We start from the raw sequence: 13241 nt of genomic DNA, 5'->3' as shown, positions 1-13241 counted from the left end.
ATAAATTCAGTGAAGTTTGGGCCAGACTTGTGTTGCACCAGTTTCTATCATAACATGCTTCATTGTATGCAGCAATGTGTTCTTAGCATAGTTTTAATGCTTGAAGTAATAAGAAAGCTTTAGGAGAAATGAGACCTCTGGGCTTGTAGTACCATTTCTATCATTCTTGTATCCTGCCTCTCCCTTTACTGTTCTCTGTTATCCTATTGCTCTTGGCTTTATCTTGTGCGGATCCAAGTACCTCGTACTATTTCCTAACACATTCTTGAGAGAACTTCATGGCTCCTCCTATAGCTTATCTTCAGATTGCATGTTTCCACTGTTAGTTTCATTCATATCTTGGCTTCTTACTGTTTATTGTCTTTGTTACTTTTTTCTCCCCTCCCACTCCCCTCCTTTTACTTTTTCATATTTATTTGTACTATGTGTTAAGGATGAGTGCAGTTCTGATATTAGGGTCTCAATTTATACCACCAAATTCTTAATATTCCTGAAGTTGTAGCAGTAAATATGTCTTTTATGTTATTAATAGTAGCAAATATCTATGCAGCATTTATGATCTTTGTTAGATTATGTTTGGAAATGTGTTTTCTGCGCAAGCTTTCTACCTTGAAGCTAATGTTTGGACCCACTAAGCAGATCATGAGAGTCGGAATATTTTGACTATCCAAGTCTTCTACTGGGCATTGCCTTCAGTAATCCAGCTGAGAATGTGCTTTAAACCTGTCCCTACCATTCCTCCAAATGCAAGTCTAACCCCCCTCCACATATCAAGAAAAAAAATGGTTGTAGGAGGAGAAAATCTGGTGCAAGTGAACTCCACTCTCTGTCTCTCACATGGCAGAACTCGGTTGTGTAAGGATTTGCAGTAGCTGAGAGTGCTGCACAAAGGGGATCCTATCAAATAGTTGAAACTTGGATAGCGTTTGAACAGTGACGGCTTGTATAACACCCTTAACATAATAAAACATTCCAAGGAACTTCCCAGAATTATGATGCTGAGCCTAATAAGGAGATGTGAGGTCAGACGATCAAAAGCTTGATCAAAGAGGTAGGCTTTTGAGTGTATTAAAGGAGAAAAGTGAGGTAGAGAGGCAGTGAGTTTTATGAAGTGAGTTCCAGAGCTTAGGGCCTAGGCAACTGAAGGCGCAGCCAGTGATGGAACAATTAAAGTCGGGGATGTTCAAAGCTCAGAATTAGTTGAGTGCCAATAGCTCAGTGGGTTTGGAGGAGATTATGGAGCGGGGGAGGTGAGGCCATGGAGGAATGTTGCTACACAAGGAGCCAGTGTAGGCCCGTGAGCACAGCAATGATAGGTGAATACCGTACTTGGTTCAAGTTGAAATGTGAAGAGCAAAGTTTTAGGTGACCTCAAGTTTATTGAGGGAGACCAGCCAGGAGCTCATCGAAATAATCAAATCTAGAAGTAACAAAGGCATGAATGAGGGTTTCAGCAGCAGATGAGCTGAGATGGAGTGAAGTTGGGTGATAATAAAGTTAGAAATATATAGTCTTTTAGTGATGGTGCAAATATGAGGTTGGAAGCTCATGCTTACTCAAATATGACACCATGGTTGTGAACAGACTGTTTTTAATCTCACTGTTGCAAGGGAGATGTGTGGAGTCCAGAGCTAGGGAATGGTGTTTGGAGATGGATCGAAAACAATGGTTTCAGTCTTCCCAATATTTAATTGGAGGAAATTTCTGCTCATCAAGTGCTGGATATTGAATAAACAGTCCAATAATTTAGCAATAGTGGAGGCTTTGATAATGGTGAGGTAGAGCTGTGTGTCGGCAGCATGCATGCACTTTCAGATTAAGTCAATGAGCAGTGGCATGTAGATAAAAAAAAATGCGAGGGGTCGAAGGAGAGATCCTTGGGGAACACCAGAGGTAACAGTATGGGAGCAGGTGTGGAAGGCATTGCAAGTGATACTCTGGCTCCAATTAGAAAGCTAAGAATGGAACTGGATGAGTCCCACCGAGCTAGAAGACAGAAGGGCATTGGAGGAGGATGGTTTGGTCAACCATGTCAAAGGCTGCAGACAGGCTGAGAAGGACAATGAGGGAGAGTTATCTTTGTCACAGTCACGTTGGATGTCACTTGTAAATTTGAGTTGTTTCGGTGCTGTGGTAGGGGCAGAAACCTGATTAGAGGGATTCAAACGTGTAGTTCTGGGAAAGATGAACACAGATTTGGGAGGTTACCATACCTTTTGAGGACTTGGGAGAGGAAAGGGAGGTTGGAGATGGGGTGGTAGTTTGCGAGAACGATGAGGTCAGTTTTTTTTTGTGGTGATGACGGCAATTTAAAGGAGAAGGCAACACTTGAATAAAAAGAACCTTTAACAATATCGGTCAACATGGAGACCAGAAAGGAAAGTTGGGTGATCAGCAGTTTAATGAAAATAGGGTCAAGGAAGCAGGAACATGGTCAAGGTGAGCTTGGGAGAGGGCATGAGGGGAAATAGGAGAGAAAGTCAAAAAAGATTCAAATTCAGGGTTAGGTGAGGGTGTAGCTTTAGAGGACGCTTGGCCCACTGACTAATGTAAAAGAGAGACATAGAAGCAGCAGATGATTGATTGCTCTCAATTTTGGCGCCAAGCCCATGAGCCTCTTTGCAATTCAGTTATTTCACAATATGTCAATTAGCTGATTGTTGCTGAAATCTTTAAAGCACAATGGAGGCAAGTGTTTTTCTGTACTATGTTTCTATTCAAATTGGTCAGGCAATTTGATAATATGGGACTTGTCACTGGGCTTGCGAGCTTCAAGGCAGCAATAGGCTGCTGTGACACTCTATCAGACTGGATGTTTGCAGCTGCGAGACCCCTTTAAATCCTTACATTTTTTCAATTGGTGGGCACAGTCTAATGACTGCTCTTTCAGGGCCGATTGCTGATACTAAAAAAGCCCTTGTAAGATAGGTGTTTTGTTTTTCTTTTGTAGAAACCATGCCTTTTCATCAACCCTCCCTGACTCACTCATCAGTAGCTAACCAAACCCATATCTCGGGTATTAAGATATATGCAACAAGCTTGCAACCTCTTCTGTCATTGCAACAGCCAAAGCTTGTGCAAATCAGTCTAAATATGATATATACTTTTTAAACCCATGTAAATATATCTATCCATACTTACGAAAAGTTCTGTGAACTATAATACTTTTGCAGGGGAGAGAAAAGTGTTATGACTGTGTATTGCACTGATATTTTCTGTGTATAACTAAAACCCTATAGTGGTGACTGTTACAAAATCTGGTTCTGTGTGTAATTTGTCATGTGTATCAAGTGTCCTGTACACAGAAATTGAACTTCCAAGATTTTATGTAGCTAAGAAGTATTGAGAGTTATGAAGAGTTAATTATGCACGAGTCCAATTTACAATGTAGGTTTTACAATACATCAAATTTTAGTTCTGGCCTTTGCAAGCATTCAGCTGCTCTCGCGTTTCAGACTAATGATTGTACAAGCTGTCTGTCTGAAGTTCCACCCCCCTAGCCTTTACTATCCACTTTACAACCCACTTAACAGCTTTCATACACCCCTCCCCAAATTTTCACTCCGGAGTTGCACACAGTCTGACATTAAATTGAGGTCACTGCATTGTTTCCAGATCAGCAGCTTCAATTTGGTATTGAAATAAATATTATAAACTTCAGCTATTTATAAAAGCTCTATACCTAGGTTCTTAAACATTGTACTACTGCAGTATATCCCAAACTTTTTCCTGGTGTGTGACTCCATTTTAATGCCTCAGACTTTGTGTGACCCCCAGAGTGACAATTTGGTGGGGGTGGGGTGGTTGCTGTACGAGAGCTCTTGAACAATTGTAGGGGGCAGCGGGAGGATGGGTGGGGAGGCAGTGGGAAGGGAGGCTTCTGACTGACAGATTGTGCAATCCTTATTGTGCAGAACACTTGAAGTAACTAAATACTTGAAATAACCTCAACTAAAATTCGACATACCCTGTGGGTATAGACCGCTATAGGTATGTTTTATCTGAAACAGCTGTAATTAGGAAACAGGTGACACAAGCAGGACCAGCCAGAGGAAGTGAGGCTGAATGGATCTTCAAATTTTCTTTTTAATATTAAATACAAAAATACAAGTTGAAATTTAGAACTCGGCATTCACTTGGTGCATACTAAGCAATATAGAGGAAGAGGGGCTTTGCAACTCGTGCACCAACTCATATCACCTTAACCTGAGGATGGATTGTGGTTTAACAGTTGTACAGTCATTTGTTCTGGGTAAATCTATCCAGCAGCTAGAATGACATTTTTGGCTTTGTTATTCATGCTGGCTGTGAAAAGCAGTTCGCACCAGCATTTTTGGCCAGCTGCATTTACTCACGAAGCAATTAATTCCTGAATTTCAAGTTCCTGGAGAAAGAATATTCAGAGCCAAACCCACAAATTGAGGGGTTAAGCATTTTTAATACTCTTCGACAGTTGAATCTCTGTTATAGTATCTGGCTTCCAATTATTTTTCATCTAAAATTGTATTGCCTGGCACCAATAATTCAACAACTGGAACATAACATTTCACCAAAAAGATTAATTTAATATTTCTTAAAAGTCATTTTCTGAAATGGTTGTAACTATTCATAGTTGCAATTTAAATGCTTTATTGTGACTTTGAATTGGCAGGCATGCACTTACTTTTCCTCCATTTTCCCCTTTATTAAACAAAAGCCCATGTGATGTATGATATATGCTGCGTTTTGACATTTATCGTGTTTGTAATAATTTAACACTGACCAGCAGTTATGTAGAGAATTTGCTTGTTCTGTGGAACACTCACCCCAGAACTGAAGCCTACGTTGTCTCTATTACTAAATAATAGAGATTTATTTCTCTTTACAAGTCCTTGCTCATGTTCTGGACTTGTATCAACTAAAGTATAGGCTAAAGTAACAGTGATTTATCAAAAAAAAACTTAAAATTTAAAATTAGCTTTTTTCAAAGCATTGAGAAATGAACAAATTGCTTGAGTTGGCCATCTCGAGTCCTGCCCACCTCCCTCATTCCACTTTCATCTCTATGTTTTCCTAAACCTCTTTATTATTTCGTCTTGGCCCATTCAGCACCCAGGACAAAAGAATGATCTGATTCATTTTTTATTGTTATCAACATATTTCACAGCTAGTACTCGTCCAGGGTATTCTGGTTATTTGTATTCTCATCCCTGAAACGGCATATCTTTTTAATCTCGAGTATTCAAATCTAGCTTCATGTCTGGAAAAAAAATGATCTGTATTAAAACCCTTTTCTGTTTTCCTCCTGCATTCCACCATTCACTTGGAGATCAGAACAATATCCAATGTTTTTGACTGAAAGGGAGTTATATAAGATGTTATATGAAGCCACTCTATCCTGCCTATCTTGGATAAAATGCACAGACACATGTTTTCTGATAGGACCACTGGATCAAAATCGGGAGTGAAAATCCTTGCTGATTGCTTTTTTTCCACTGTTCGAGGAGTTCTGGAACTATTTGTCATATCCCACCTGCCACCCCGAGTTGAGATGAACTAGCCCTGAGGATTGAACCTTGCATCTCCCTCACCTGTATGTCATTTTTATACCAAGCAATGGCCAATTAAATTGTTGAGATTTTTATTTTGAAACAACAGGATTGTAATAACATCCCAGAGAGCAGAGTTAGACTGGAAATGGGCACTCCTCAACTACATCCTTTTTGTTCTTGCTAAAGCTGGGAAGGTACCCAGATAGAACGTGAACAAATTATGAAATGAAGATCTACCACCTACAGAAAATTGCTTGTGGGATCATCGGGAGCTACATTTGTTCCCTTTTTCATAATATAATGGCCCAGATCTTCTGGTCTCCAGGTAGTTGGAGACCAGGAAAACCCCCTAAATGCACTTCAGGAAATCCCGACACGCTGATTCCATGGTGTTGTTAGAACCCGAGATGTTAGAACTTTCGATGGGCAGTTCTGCTGCTCCCTAGGACCCTCCGACCAAGTCTCCGAACCAGAGACTTGAAACAGTTCTGACAGACCTGGATAGTTACCCAAGAAATCTCAGACAGAAAAGTCTTAAGTCTAAATCCTGGGTAACGGTTTAACTGATGCCACAGAATCTCTTTCTTCCTCCCAACCTGACATCCCTCCCCACCCACTTGGCCCTAATAATCCACCGCTATGAGGAAGCCACTTGTTGGAAGACTGCTTTGCATTTTTGAGGAATCTGGAATCAGAAGACCCAGCCAGAAATGCAGAGCGGAGCCGCAATCCGACAGTGATTGCGGCTCCTCAGAACGTTCGGGCCTGTATATTTCGCATAGTGCTCAATTACTTGTCCAAAGCTGAGGATGTTAGATTGTTTGGAATTAATATACTGAAGCAGAGTATTGAAAAGATTTGTTGTCTATTTCTCTTCCAGATTTCTCTGACTGACATCAAACCAGGGGAACCAACAGTTGAACTCAGGTACTGATCTATTTTATCCCAGTATGTAGATATTTAATGAGTCATATTTTTAAAGCAACAGGAGAACTTCCTAGTTTTTGAAATACATTGGAATTCTGGAACTTCGTCATATTTGACGTTTCACCAGTCATTCAAACTTAGCAAATTAAGTGGTGTCAGACAAATATGCCAAATTAGAAACAAAATCGAAAACCTCATTGCGCATAAGGAAGCGAAAAAAGGGGAAAGCCTGTGTATCTTAAAAACTGAGGCATTCTTGCTCATTTCTATGGTTTGTTTTTTCACTTCCTTAGTTTCATGAAATTTTGATTTGTGAAATCTATTCTTGTACAGAAAATGAAGAATCTTTGTCCCTCAAAAACCAGAACATTTCTCAACACTGCCTTGTTCCAGATTTAGTTGTATTCCTCTGTGGCCTCTTACTACATTGGTGGCTTTCTGAACTCATCATGCTGTGATTTTTATAGGTGCAATAGATCTGTAGTTAATTATAATAGGATTAGGAAATTGGTTCACTGTAAAAGGATTTTGCAGGTCCTGCAGTTACGTTAGATAAACTTGCCTATTGTACCCTTGAGCTCTGGTTTGCTATTTGTGCCTTATATGCTACCTGATTCAATTTTAATATATTTAAATAGATAAGCACTTGTCAATTTAGTATGCTAATTTGGTGCGTAATAAAATAGCACTTGAGTTCGTTGTAATTTGGGATGCAAGTTTTTTTTAACTCCATTCTCTATCCATTTTCATATTCCCAAAGGCCGTCATCTTCACAACAGGAAAATGTGTTGCGTTTTTTTACCATGGCTTCTGATACTTCATTGTCTAGCATTAGATGAGCTTTCAAAGGATTGAAACATAAGTTTTGTTTTTAATTCTAGCTGGTTTGTAGTCTCTCATTCATCAGAAGGGGCAGAAGTATTATGTTACCAATTATGTTCAGGTGTCTATCTCAACTTGAGACTAGGCTGTCGATGACTGCAGGTGAAGCAAACAAGAGTGTAGTAAGTGACCAGAATTTTGGAGATGTGTAAAGCACTACACCAGTAATGGCTCATTGTAGACATTTGAAAAGCAATTTCAGTTCAAAAATTACAGGCTCAAGCAGCATCTCATCTGCTGCACTGCTCAAGCAACCTTTGAGGGCTATAGTTCATATAACACTGCAATGAGTATTGCTGAAAAAAGGGACGTGTTGTCGAAGCTTTTCGTCTTGCACCCATCAGTACAGATTCGCAAGATACCAAATCTAATGGGAACAATAATTTATACTGAATGAGAAGCACTAATTAGCATCCCCTTCTCATTCATTATAAATTGTTGTTCCCATCAGGTTTGGTATCTTGCGAATCTGCCCTGATGAGTGCACAATGAAAAGCTTCGACAGCATGTCCCCTTATTCAGCAATACTTGAGTTCTGTACTACGAAGTGACTAATGCAATAATGGATACAGCCTATGAAAGTCCATTAATTGTTATAATGAAGTGAGTTCAAATCATGCCATACGATGTGATTCTGTTCAAGTCAAATGATTTGATGGAGAAGATTCTCCATGACTGACTTAAGAATCTGATATTTCTCTGACTTGACTTACAATTATTGGAAAACCTTTTCAGTGATGAGCGATCCTCTTCAAACTGCCAATTAGTATTTGGCTTCCTTCTATCTTGGTAAGCAGAGCTCTCAGGTTTATCCTTGCTGCTGAGAATGCAGTGATGATGTCAGCTGATAGTCTGTCCAAAATAAAATGAGCTCTGTAACAGAGCTTTTAGTTTATCATTAGCTTTTCTGCATATGATTGAACTCTGAGCCAGGGTTCAGTCTTTCCTTGAAGCGGTTCATAGAGAGGAACTGAGAAAATTATTCCCCCCCCCACCCCCACCCCCCGTCGCTCCACCCACAAGGTTACAATGGCATTTTCACTACCATGCTGTCGTTATGTTCTTTTATTTGCCAAGATGATTGTTATATGAGCTTTAAATTGTCACAAGCTTCATGTTTGCTGCATTTCCTTCAGTTGTCGACTGGTATTACAATGGTACTGCTACAGATATGCATTCCACAAAAAATTACGGTGAATCTTATCATGAAATTAAAATGCTGGACCAAACTAGTCTGGTACTCTCCATTCTCTCAATTTCCTGTAGTGAGACATCACTGTGTAAGAACCTCTCGCAGAATGTTAGGTTTGCTATCTTGAGCAATATGATTTGATTGACTTTGGAAATCTTAATTATAAAGAGGAAATGCACGCCTCTAAATACTTTCCTCCCAGAACTTCTCTCTCAAAATTTGATGTTCATAGCTCTCTCCCACTAAGATTTTCTACCCTTCGTCACAATCGCCCTCCTCCACACACATCCCCCCCCCCCTCTCTCATTGTACACATTTGGTTTGTTGACTTCATATGATTGGTAGGTTTTCCAGCTTCATTCCTATCTAAGCGGTGTTTTACAAATGTGAAATTTGAGTCATTCTATTACAATAAATTTGCCTGTAAGATGTGACACCAATAGTTTGATGGAAAGTTTTCTGGGCTTACATACACCTTGCAAGTATTTTCTTTTACACAGCCTTTCATTAGCTATGCAGGTATATATAAAACCCAGAGTGTTGTGTACTGACAATCTGCCTTTGCAGAGATGAGTTACTGATGCGAGTAACTAATCACTTTTAGTGAAATATCACCAGCAAGGGCCATAAAATTGAACTGTTCAAATGTATACTGTTTGAATATGTAACAAATTATCGTCTTTGGTCATGAAATTAACCAGCACCAAAATGGCAAAGCATATCTTGTTCCAAATTAGAATTAAATTTTAATAAACAAAAGAAATCAGACATGCCCGCACTTAGTACTGGTATTTCTTTATCTGGCCATAAGTTGCTACATAAAAAGTTGTTAATGGATGATGTGTCTCCAAACAGTGGCCAAAGTAGGCTTCCATTCCAGGAAAGGGCAGATATCAAGAACAGGCTGACGTGTACAATGTGCCACAAAGAATTCAAGAGCCTACCTGCCCTTAATGGCCACATGAGGTCTCACGGTGGTCAAAGGACATCTCCCAAACAGGTCAGTAAACGTGTGTATTAACATTTCTATGTATATTGGAAATATATCCAGATACTTCTGATGCTTACATGTGCAAAGGATTGCTTGCTGCTTGCTCTGCTGTATTTTCGATACAATTTCATGAATTTAAACAAATTATTCGGAATATAGGACCAGCAAAAGTGGAATGGAAGTTTTTTTCTCATAATTTATTTAGATTTGCCTTCAGTTATTCTAATTAATCTGCAGTGGGGATTATCATGGCTAAACCAGATCCTCGCTTTGCTAGAAATCCACATAACTAAATGGTCTGCAGAGGTCACTAGATCGTAACCAGGACAAGGAAACGTGGTTATTTAAATAATTAAGTTATGTAGCCTGAAAATGCAAGTCAATTGTTGCGCCAGTCAGAGTTTGGCTAAAACTTGCTAAAACAAAGACTGAACCGATGATCTTCTCACCTACATTATTTTTAAGCAAAAGCTGACAAATTTTGGGTGACTAGCTGCCAGAGACAGAGGCATGGCCACAAACCCCACACCAGAAATAGAGAAATTCTGCCCTTATGGAACTGCCTGGTAGTACAATAAACTTGGAACACAGCTGTTAACTTCCTCTGAATGTGAGAGTTTTCAATAAAGTGATTGAAATAGGAGAAAGAGAATAGTGTGAGAGAGAGAAAAAATTCCCTAAATGACCCAATTGAAAATTCAACTGACTGGAGGTGAAAACTACTTCCTGCATGATTAAAGTCAGTTTTCAGCACACAAAATTAACGATATAGACTGAGCACTTTATCACTTAAATTGCAGTATTCAGCAAAAGAGCTTCAAGATTAAAGTAGGGAATATTATCAGCATCAACATCTAGGAGTTACCACTGACTAGAAATTGAACTGGGCCATATAAATATTGTGGCTAAAAGAGTAGGACAGAGGCGGGGAATTCTCTGGAGAGTAACTTAGCTCTGACTCCCAAAGCCTGTCCATCGTCTACAAGGCACAAGTCAGGAGTGTGATGGAATAGTCTCCACTTGCCTGGATGAGTGTGGCTCCAACAACACTCAAGAAGCTTGGCATCATCTAGGACAAAGCAGCCTGCTTGATTGGCACCCCATTCACAAACATTCACTCCCTCCACTACTGATGCACAGTGGCAGCAGAGTGTACCATCTACAAGATGCACTGCAGCAACTCACCAAGGCTGCTTAGACAGCACCTTCCAAACCCACAACCTCTACCACCTAGAAGGATAAGGGCAGCAGATCCATGGGAACACAACTACCTGCAAGTTCCCCATCAAACCACATACCATCCTGACTTGGAACTGTATTGCCATTCTTTCACTGTTGCTGGGTCAAAATACTGGAACTTCCTTCCTTAGTGTACTGTGAGTGTACCTACACCACACATATTGCAGTTTTTCAAGAAGGTGGCTCACCACCATGTTCTCAAGGGCAGTTAGGGATAGGCAATAAATGCTGGCCCAGCCAGCGAAGCCCACGTCCTGTGAACGAATAAAAGAAAATGTTATTGTAATTATTTACTGAGAATTATAAGTAGTTATCAAGGTAAGTTTTTTTTGTTTAAATTAAACAACTTTCCTTTAACTCAGTAAATTGTCTACCATATCACCAATCTTCAACTGGAGATTTAGTTAAAATCGGTAGGTCTGAGCACTATCAGTTCTGTAACTGACTACAGACCACCTCTGTCTAATGTTATTTGGTTGAAAGTACAGTAATATTTGGATGCATTGTAAAGCATTGAAACCATGCAACCTCTTAAGTTATACGGGGCTCTGAGTGGATCGGATGAAAGACACTTATGCAATGATCATTTTGTCACATGTTTTTATATTACTTGGTGCAAACATGCCTTTTGACGGTTGTGTATGTATGGATTTGGCACAAGATTAAGTAGGCAGTATCTAGTATTATTGTCTAGTAAAATGTTTGGGGAGTCCAAACCAGACCTTTGCACTGGATCCCCATTAAGCAAATGCTGCACTTCAGCATAACATTGTATTAAAATGCAGAGTGAATTTTGACTTGTGTCTGGGCCAGTGAAGATGCAGAACTTGCTGCAGGACCTAGAACAGTTAATGGTTACAATTTATAGTCAAGAAGCTTCATGAAATGCACCAAATGCAACTTGTGACCAAAGCTGCAGCCAAGTCTCCAAATGAAAGCAGAATTATTTCTCCATCAGTTATGTGCATAAGATCCATCCTGGTCTCTTTCAGTAGTGCGGTCTGAGGTGTAATTGGTGGGGTAATTCCCTCATCAATCATCTCCATTCTAGTCACCGTTTGCAGCTATTTCAATGTTGGCCAGCTGATAACCCCAGTGATTTTGATCTCTTGCATATAGGATAGCACATGCTTGCTTGCAAACTTGACAATCCAAATATAGGCTAGTTAAACAGTTATTTTGAGAAATTACAAGTTGGCATTGCGAGACCTATTTTAAATCCCTCCATTTTGTGCAGGCCCGTTTTGCATTCTCAGGAGTATGAGAGGACCTTTCTGTTTTTAGGACTGAACAAAAAGCGGAAGCTAGTTTCACCACCACCGATACCATTTGGGGAAACTACAGATCAGCAAGTTGATTTTTTTTTTGATATAATAGGGAGGGTTGATGTGGTGTATATGGATCTCTCAAAGATGTTTGACAAATTGCCACATAATAGGCTTGCCAGCAAAGTTGAAATCCAAGGAATAAAAGGTACAGTGGCGGCATGGATACAAAGCTGGCTGAGTGATGGAAAACAGTAGTAGTAAGCTTTGATTTCCAGATTGGGGATGATATACCCAGTGGTCAGTACTAGGACCACTGCTTTTCTTAATATACATGAATGATTTTGACTTGACTGTACTGGCATAATTTAAAAACTTGCAGATGACACAAAGCTTGGAAGTAAGTGAAATGGGAAGAAGAATTCAAGAGGACATAAACAGGCTGGTGGAATGGGCGAACAGGTCACATGTGAAATTTAATGGAGAGAACTGTGAAATTATACTTTTTGGTAGGAAAAATAAGGAGAGGCAATATAAAAGGATACAGTTCTAATGCTGAGCAAGAACAGGACGACCTGGAGTTATATGTGCACAAATCATGGAAGGTGGCAGGGCAGGTTGAGAAAGTGGTTAAGATCCGGACCTTTATATATAAGAGGTATAAAGTCCAAAAGCAAGGAAGTTATAATAAACCTTGATAACGCTGGTTCGGCCTCAACTGGCATATTGTGTCCAATTCTGGGCACCACACTTCAGGCACGATGTGAGGGCTTTATAGAGAGGACTGCACAAAATATTTCACAATGGTTACAGCAATGGAGGACTTCAGTCATGAGGATGGAGAAGGTGTAGAGATTTGGTAGAGGTGTTCAAAATCATGAGGGACCTCTCAGTGCAGATAGACACAAACACTTCCCATTGGAAGAAGGGTTGACAGCCAGAGGACACAAATTTAAAGTGATTGGCGAAAGCAACATGAAAACTTTTTTATGCAGCAAGCAGTAATAAGGCAATACCTGAGGGTGGCGGTGGCATTACCCAATTGTGGCTTTCAAAAGGAAATTGGTTAAGCACCTTGAGGGAAAAAAAGTTGCAAGGTCAACAGAAAACGGCAGGTAGTGGGACCAACTAAATTGCCCTTGCAGGAAGCTGCCGTGGATACAATGAGCCAAATGGCTTCTGACTTTCATATTCCTTGTTCCGATGGCAAAAAA

General features: G+C 39.9%; 1 protein-coding gene across 6 annotated transcripts in view; it reads left to right on the top strand.

Moving 5' to 3' along the window:
* The window catches only part of LOC144689757 (transcriptional-regulating factor 1-like), a 131471-nt gene that overhangs the window by 56430 nt on the left and 61800 nt on the right, over positions 1-13241 (top strand). For all 6 annotated transcript variants that reach the window (XM_078557136.1, XM_078557135.1, XM_078557138.1 and 3 more), the window contains 2 exons: positions 6412-6458; positions 9388-9532. In XM_078557136.1, coding sequence (XP_078413262.1) covers positions 6412-6458; positions 9388-9532 — 192 coding nt within the window. The remainder of the gene's footprint in view (positions 1-6411; positions 6459-9387; positions 9533-13241) is intronic.

The sequence above is a fragment of the Cetorhinus maximus genome, chromosome 14, assembly GCF_964194155.1.
Source record: "Cetorhinus maximus chromosome 14, sCetMax3.hap1.1, whole genome shotgun sequence".
NCBI lineage: Eukaryota > Metazoa > Chordata > Chondrichthyes > Lamniformes > Cetorhinidae > Cetorhinus > Cetorhinus maximus.
The sequence above is the reverse complement of the archived record's forward strand: the minus strand, read 5'-3'. Positions and strand labels throughout refer to the sequence as shown.